We start from the raw sequence: 8,325 nt of genomic DNA, 5'->3' as shown, positions 1-8,325 counted from the left end.
GGGATTCGGTTTCTACCTTCAGATAAGTAGAGCGTACTGAACCCCATCTGTGAGATTCATACCAGGAGTAGAAAATACTTGAAGCTGTCAAATGCTGCATTAGATTTGCCTTGGTCAAATCGAGCCAAAAATGGGGGGAAAGGGCAGGTTAAGATGGGGTTAATGCCCTCCCCAACTTGCTGTCCTCTCTATTGTGGGATATTCTACCGTAACTATGGCAGTAGTTAAGAATCCAGGTTAGGGAAGCAAATTCACAAATGTCCAGATCATGGCACTACTACATTCTTGTGTTATCTTGGGCACACGACAAATTCATTTGACAAATACTTGGCAGAGCACCTACTAGTTGCTGGGCATTGCTTTAGGCGCTGGGGGCAGAATGAACGAGCCCTAATTTGAACTTTAAAAGTTCAAAATGCAAGTCTGCCCTTAGAGCCTCGGTTTCCTGGTTTCAGTTGGTAACGTGAGGCGGATGGCCGGCTGGGACCCGCCTAGACAACCCAGTTGCCGCCACCACCTTGTCCCCTTACAGCCCAGCAGCCGTCTGCACCGCCCGCCGGCTGCGTAGGGATCCTTCGCGCTCCGCTTCCGGCCTCCACAGAAAACTTCCGGTCGGCCGCTCCTTCTTTCTGCTTCTCTATGGTGCGCAAGCCGCAGAGTCCCCGACGCCGGAAGTGGCACGCTCTCCGGGACGCGTCGGGGCGCCGTGTGGTGAGGAGGGGGCCGGGGCGGGGTGGGGCCGGGCGCGCTGGAACTGGGGAGTGGGCCGCGCGAGGACGTGCCCCGGCTCGGGTCTAACCCTGGTGCTCGGCCGTCATTCCCAAGGGACCCGGGCCGCTCGGCGCTTCGGCCTCAGTTTCCTCCTGTGGAGAATGTCGGCCGCAGCATCGTCAGGCCCCACAGTGCAGCCTCTAGAAAACGACCCTGAAGGTGGTGGTGCTCGCAGCTCACTTGTATTATGCGCGTGTCTGTGCCAGGCACTCTTGACTGTGCTGTCGAAGTCAGAATTTCCCACACTTAACGCCTTTCAGGCCCTTTCTCTGTGGAAAATTAACTTATTAATTTTTAACTGAGTCATTTTTTAAATTTAAATTTACTTTGAAAGAAAAATTTTAATCTCTACCACAAATAGAGCATTTCTTTCACTGTCCTATGCAGGATGTAATGATTAAAAAAAAAAGATTAATGTATTGAACATGAAAAATTAGTGACTGTGACTGGATTTCAGGTGTCTAAGGATCTGAGATAGAGTCCTTTCGTTAACAAAGGGACCTTGGCATTTGTAGATGTTAAAGGCCAACCAAAGAAATGAGACTTTCTCTGTGAGGCAGTTAGAAGTTTCTAAAGAGAACTGACAGGAATTAACTTTCTCCATAGGTATTCAACATTATTAACCACTCGGGCACCATCTGAAGCCCAGCTCCCAGATTGTCTTCATTGCCTTCCCCAGTGCAACGCCTCCAGCTTTAATGTCCACCACCACCCTGGAGGTAGGGACTGCTGTTCTCATTTGATCTGTGAGGAAACAGATGCAGAGAAAAAGGAAGTGACTTGTCCCAGAACTCATAGTCATGAGACAGAGGAGTTGAGACTCCAACTTATGTTCTGTGACTGGACTCTCGGGAGATCTTGGCTCCCTCGTTAAGTGTTGGTGACAGATTTACTGGGATTGGGAGGATAGGGCTTCCCACCTCAGGGGTCTCTGGTGACGGTCAGTAGAGGTAGCAGAGTGAGGATGCTTTGTGATGCTAGAGCCCCGTGAAATGTCCGTTCTGTTCTTTTAAATTTTCGGGCCAACCAGGGAGTTGAGGGCATCACCAGATGACCTGGTAGGAAGACAACAAGACACAATAATGTATCAAGAGCACTGCTGTGGCATGGGGTGGATCCAAGCTTTAGCAGGACTAGCTGTGTGATCTTGGGCAAGTCATTCACCTTCCTGACCCTCAGTGTTCTCACCTGTAAGTTAGATGCTTGTTCGTATCTGAGAGAATCCTTGTTTTAAGAACCAAATGAGAACATACCCTTAAAGTGCTTAGCTGAAGGTCCAGAACACAATGATCAGTCAGTAGTACTGGAAATAGGCTTATGTGCCTGGCTGAGGAGTTAGTGAGGTCAGTGGAGATGAGGAAGACGAGTTCATTTTGAACAGACTGAGGGATGATTCCCCTTTTTACAGAGCTTTGGAGGGTTGATGACTTTTCTTGATTTACCGAGAGTATAAGCGGCCAGAACTGCTAGACAGACTTCAGTATTCTGACTCCAGGAAAATCTCCGATTAAAACTCCAGATAAGCTTGAAAGCTTTCTCTTAACAGGTCTCTGCTATTCCCTCCTGACTTTACCAAACAACCATGTCATCAGAATCAAGCAAAAAACGAAAGCCCAAAGTGATCCGAAGTGATGGAGCTCCAGCTGAAGGGAAGCGTACTCGTTCTGACACTGAGCAGGTAAGATCAGCCGGGGCTGCTGTGCTGCTGAGAAATTTGCAACTTGGGGCCAAGCACCTGGCTGTGGGTTTGCAGCAGCTGAGGGTCATGGGCACAACCTCCCAGGTGGCCTCTGCTTGACCATGTTCCTGGAATTCCCTTGGCTCTTCAAGACTTAAGTATCCATGTCAGATTTGGCTGCAGTATCCCAAGAACCAACAAGCCTATATTAGACATGATTAGTGGTTGGACAGAGAACGAATATTCTAGTATACTGTGCGTCTCTAGCTTTCTAGATGGTCAGATGAAGACAGTCCATCCGCACCGTGCCCCTAAGTCTTTGGAGATGTGCAGTCCTCGTCTGCTCCTGAGATGGTGCCAGAACCGTGTCCCCAAAGAACCTCTTTTATGGCCTGAGTGCTCTCGTGGTCAGCAAGGTTCTTCTTTTGCTGTTTCTCTATCCTTGAATCTGTCAAGCTGATTTATGACTTAACTAATTTTTTCTTTTCCATTATGATTTGTTACAGGATGTTAAATATAGTTTCCTGTGCTATACAGTAACACCTTGTTATTTTATCCATTCTATGTATAATAGTTTGTATCTGCTAATCCCAATCCATCTTTCGCCGTGGCAACACAAATCTGTTCTCTGTGTCTGTGAATTGTAAGTTCTTTTGTGTCGTAGTTTAGATTCCATACATAAGTGATATCACATGGTATTTGTCTTTTTCTGACCTACTTCATTGGGCATGACAATCTCTAGGTCCATCCTGATTGCTGCCGATCTACATTCTTTCTTAAGTTAGGTACTGTTCCATTGTGTGTGAGTATATGTATCTGTGTATATGTGTGCATGCGTGCTCGCTTAGTCATGGCCAACTCTTTGCAACCATAGATTATATCCCACCTGGCTCCTTTGTCCATGGGATTCTCCAGGCAAAAGTACTGGAGTGGGTAGCCATTCCCTCTCCAGATCTTCCCAGGTCTCCTGAATTGCAGGGAGATTCTTTACTGTTTGAGCCACCAGGGAAGCCAGTGTATATGTGCGTGTGTGTGTGTGTGTGTGTGTGTGTGTGTGTGTGTGTGTGTAAACACACACCACATCTTCTTTATCCGTTCATCTGTTGATGGACTCTTAGGTTGCCTCCATGTCTTGACATAGTAAATAGTGCTGCCGTGAACACTGAAGTGCATGTATCTTTTCTAGTTAAGAGTTTTGTCCCGATACATGCCCAGAAGTAGGGTTGCTGGATCATATGACAACCCTATTTTTAGTGTTTTGAGGACCCTCCATACTGTTTTCCATAGTGGCTGCACTAGATTACATTCCATCAACAGTATAGGAGGAGTCCCTTTTTTCCATACTCTGGCATTTCTTACTTGTAGACCTTTTAAGTGTCTGTTACAACCCGTGTGAGGTCATACTTCACCGTAGTTTTCATATGCATTTCTCTAATAATTAGCAGTGTTGAGCATCTTTTCACATGCCTATTGACCATCTGTATGTCTTCTTTGGAGAAATATCTGTGCAAGTCTTCTGCCCATTTTTTGATTGGGTCTTTTGTTGTTGTTACTGAGTTGTATGAGCCAATATATATTTTGGAAACTAAGCCTTTGTTGAGTGCGCTGTTTGCAAATATTTTCTCCCAGTCCATAGGTTGTGTGACTTAACTATATGGATTGATTGTGAGTTATTTTTTTAAACCAGAGTAAAACATACCAGCTTCAGTTCAAATAGAAGATGATGCTTTCTTTAGATTTAGGAAATTAAAATTAATTAAGAACTTTATCCTTTGGGAGGCATTGATTCTGATTCACTCTTCTCTTTTTAATAATTAAATTGAAGTATAATTGATCTTCCCTGGATCGGGAAGATCCCCTGGGGAAGGAAATGGCAACCCATTCCAGTATTCTTGCCTGGAGAATCCCATGGATGAAGGAGGCTGGTAGGCTACAGTCCACGGGGTCGCAGAGTCGGACACGACTGAGCGACTTCACTCACTATAATTAACATATAACATCAGTTTCAAGTGTACAACATAATGATATTTGTATATTTTGTGAAAATGATCAGCAAAATGTCTAGTTAATATCCATCATGTTAAATAGTTACAAATTTTTTTTTTTCTTGTGATGAGAACTTTTAAGATCTACTCTCAGCAACTTTCAGACACACAGATGCAATATTTTTAACTGTTGAAAGAGAGGTGTTTGTTTATTCCAAAGGCTGGGAGACCAATTAGGATATTTTAGTTTCTGCTAAAGCTTGATTCAACCATCCAAACACCCATCAGAAGGAATTTGGTTAAATGAATTCTGGTTCATCTGTGTGTAGCCATTTTAATGGAGATCTGTATTTATTGTGATGGGAAATTGCACTAAACAGCATGAACAGTATGATCCCAGTTTATTTTATTTTGATGCATTTATCCACAGTATTAACAGTGAGTTATTTCAGGCTGGGAGGTGAGATTATAGGCAGTTATTCGTTTTGGTTTTGATACTCTTCACTGTGTTCTCAGTCTCTCAACACCAAGCATGCATTGCTTTGCAATCAGAAAGAGGAAAAGAAGAAAGAAAAGCATTTGATTTGAGGACCAGAGTCTTTAGAGACCTGATTTGGGGGGCTTCATAATCACTGATCTCAGCTAAGTGTCCCTTGTTCCACTGGAGAGACTTTTACTCCCCATTCCACAAGGCTTGATCCTTGCCTCCACAGGAAGGTAAATACTACAGTGAGGAGGCTGAGGTGGACCTGCGGGACCCTGGCCGAGACTATGAGCTGTACAAGTACACGTGCCAGGAGCTGCAGAGGCTCATGGCCGAGATTCAGGACCTGAAGAGCAGGGGCGGCAAGGACGCGGTAAGGAGCAGCCGTGGGCGGACGTGGGTCTGCGTGGATGGATCTGGTTTGCACCTGTCACAGCCCTTCCTGATTTTGGTCTTGTGTCCTGCCATCAGGGGATTAGACCCTGAGGGCTCTAGAGATCTGCCTGTTTATTGTAACATCACTGCACGGTCACCAACAACAGTCATGAAAGTATAGGATTAATCATTTTTTTTCCGTAACTGTAATTTGATAATCCATTGAAATGGTATTTATTAAGTGCTGGGCATTTTGCTAGGTGTGGAGAAAATGAATAATACCATCAGTCATCCTTGCAGATGTAAGACCAATATATACAAGTAAGTCATAGAGACCAAAAACTGTTAATAGTAAATAAAAAAAAACAAAAAAAAACAGGTTTCAGGGCAGAGAAACAAAACAGTGTGACTGAAAACTCTATGGGTAAGAAATTCAAAACAATCCATATTTTTTCAGGAATCTCACTTATTTGTGCTTATCCTGGCCAATATTGTTAAGATTATTACAGCCTATCTGTTTGACTGTAGTCAAGTTTTACAGCTATAGTTCTACTATTTTTGCTCAAATTAATTCTGTAGTCAAGTTATACGGCATGCAGTGGCGCTGTTTGGATCTCTGTGCACGTTATATAGAGACAGCTTTGGTTTGTGCGTTGCCTGTATTTGCTCCATCTTTGATTCCTGTTACTTTGGTCCAAGCAGAAATTTTTTTTTTTGGCCTGGGAACTGTAAGCATTTCCCTTATACAGTCATTCTTCCATCTCCCCCGACACTTCTCATGGTTCTGAGCTCCTTCCAGTGTCTGGTCTTAACCCTAGGTGAGGTTGGGTCAGCAATGAGGGGCTGAAGGAAGCTGAGCCAGCTCCATTTGTCAAGGTCTTTATCAGTTTTCTCGGCCAGCAGGCAGTTGAGATAGAAGATCGGAGGATCCAGAGCTGTGTGCATTTCATGACTCTAAAGAAGCTTAATCGATTGGCCCACATCAGGTTGAAGAAAGGAAGAGATCAGACCCATGAGGTAGGAGCTGAGAGACTTAACTCTGCTCTTCCTCCCTCTCACCCCCTCCCTAATCCCCTTTCCCTTTTTCTGAGTTTGCAGCTGGCTGTGCTTTGCCCTGCCCCACCTCGCCTTGTCCCACTCCCCTCTGACCTTGTCTTCCTTGCAGGCCAAGCAGAAAGTGGACGCCTATCACCTGCAGCTCCAGAACCTGTTGTATGAGGTGATGCACCTGCAGAAGGAGATCACCAAGTGTCTGGAGTTTAAGTGAGTTTTGGAGCACAGGGCTTTGGCACGGCGATCTGCTGGTAAACTGCCTTTCCTTCCGTAGCTCAGTGTGAACCAGTTTCTTTAAAAAGGAGTCAGATGCGCTTGGAGACTGCAGGATCTGGGGAAAGGATGAATAAATCATTTTTGAATGGGAAAATCAGAAGCAGCAGTTCCAGGCTGCACAAAGAACCTCAGAAGCCTGTCTGACCCTTCGGAGTTTTTAGCTCTGACCCTGGCGAAAAGCAGTTGTCTCCCCAGCAGGGAGAGTCTTCGCATTATCAGTTTGATTCCTGAGCACCTGTATGTGAGCAGCTCACTTCCAGTTACATCTTTTTAACCTTTTGGCCCAGTTTTTCCCTTTGAAGTTCCAGCAGTTCATTTTTGCAAATGGATTTCATTCTTTGGAACCTGAACCCCTTGTTGCCTAGCTGCCTCTAGGTGAACAAACCACAGTTTGTCAGTATCCTTCTTAAACTGTGATGCCTCTTGGCAAGTCCAAGGTGAAAGATCAGAAAGAGGGAGGAATAGACAGAATAAGAGAGGGGAGCATGTTCATGCTTGATCAGACCTATTTGTGTAAACTGAAAGGAGTCAGGTTTTATTTGTAATAAACTTGAGATGAAGGAGACCACGTTAGACGTTGTTGTTGTCCAGTCGCTAAGTTGTGTCTGATTCTCTGCAAACCTTTGGACTGCAGCACACCAGGCTTCCCTGTTTGCTCAGACTCATGTCCATTGAGTCAGTGATGTCATCCAGCCATTTCACGTTAGACATTGGGTCTCGTGTGTGCTGATTTTTGAGAGGCATCTTTCTCTGCTCCACAAATTCATCACATAATTATGCTGAAATACAGAAGTAAAATCCACATCAGGTAACTGAGTTAACAGTGTTGTAAAGTTGTCAGTTTCCTGGTTTTGACTATCATCCTTAGATAAGTTATTATCTTTGAGGGAACCTGGGAGAAGGGTACAAGGAGGAAATAAACTCTTAGTTTAAGATTCACAAGAAGTTTTAAAAATACTACTATTTCAAAATAAGAAAGGTATAACAACACCAAGGGTATGATGCACCACCTGTTATTGTTGTTCAGATGAAGGCCAACAAATGCAGAACGCAGCCGGATGTAGTCTTGTGGCGGAGCAGTGGCCGTGTGGAAGGGCCAGGGACCCTGGGCAGCATGGCTTCAGCCCCCAGCTCCGCCACTCCTTGGTCATGTGGCCTTAGGCAAGCTGCTTCCTGATGGCAGCCTCTGTTTCATTTGAAAAGTGGAAGTAACGATCCCTGTCTCAGTTATTGTAAGGATTAAGTGAGGTAAGGATGGTATTTCCAGTAGACGTGCATGGAAGTGAGAGTTGGACTATAAAGAAACCTGAGCGCTGAAGAATTGATGTCTTTGAACTATAGTGTTGGAGAAAAGTCTTGAGAGTCCCTGGAACTGCAAGGAGATCAAACCAGTACATCTGAAAGGAAATAAGTCCTGAATATTCATTGGAAGGATGCTGAAGCTGAAATTTCAATACTTTGGCCACCTGATGCAAAGAACTGACTCCTTGGGAAAAATACTGATGCTGGGAAAGGTTGAAGGCAGCAAGAGAAGGGGATGACAGAGGATAAGATAGTTGGATGGCATCACTGACTCAGTGGACATGAGTTTGAACAAGCTCCGGGAGTTGGTGATGGACAGGGAAGCCTGGCGTGCTGCAGTCCATGGGGTCGCAAAGAGTTGGACACAACTGAGCAGTTGAACTGAACTGAAGGATGGTATA

The 8,325-nt window shown here is 44.8% G+C and overlaps 1 protein-coding gene across 10 annotated transcripts in view; it reads left to right on the top strand.

The window, feature by feature from the left end:
• Window positions 1-684: 684 nt before the first annotated feature.
• THOC5 (THO complex subunit 5) overlaps window positions 685-8,325 on the top strand; it is a 28,539-nt gene continuing 20,898 nt past the window's right edge. For 3 of the 10 annotated variants that reach the window (XM_027956729.2, XM_027956727.2, XM_060400851.1), the window contains exons 1-6: window positions 685-711; window positions 1,378-1,490; window positions 2,318-2,449; window positions 5,148-5,291; window positions 6,194-6,310; window positions 6,459-6,556. In XM_027956729.2, coding sequence (XP_027812530.1) covers window positions 2,354-2,449; window positions 5,148-5,291; window positions 6,194-6,310; window positions 6,459-6,556 — 455 coding nt within the window. In that variant the 5' untranslated portion in view covers window positions 685-711; window positions 1,378-1,490; window positions 2,318-2,353. Of the gene's footprint in view, window positions 931-1,377; window positions 1,491-2,317; window positions 2,450-5,147; window positions 5,292-6,193; window positions 6,311-6,458; window positions 6,557-8,325 lie in introns of all 10 variants that reach the window. The other 7 variants (XM_027956730.2, XM_027956728.2, XM_042234811.1 and 4 more) reach the window with 4 other exon arrangements.

This window comes from Ovis aries, chromosome 17, assembly GCF_016772045.2.
Source record: "Ovis aries strain OAR_USU_Benz2616 breed Rambouillet chromosome 17, ARS-UI_Ramb_v3.0, whole genome shotgun sequence".
Lineage (NCBI taxonomy): Eukaryota > Metazoa > Chordata > Mammalia > Artiodactyla > Bovidae > Ovis > Ovis aries.
Note: the sequence above shows the minus strand (reverse complement) of the source record. Positions and strands in the feature narration are given on the sequence as shown.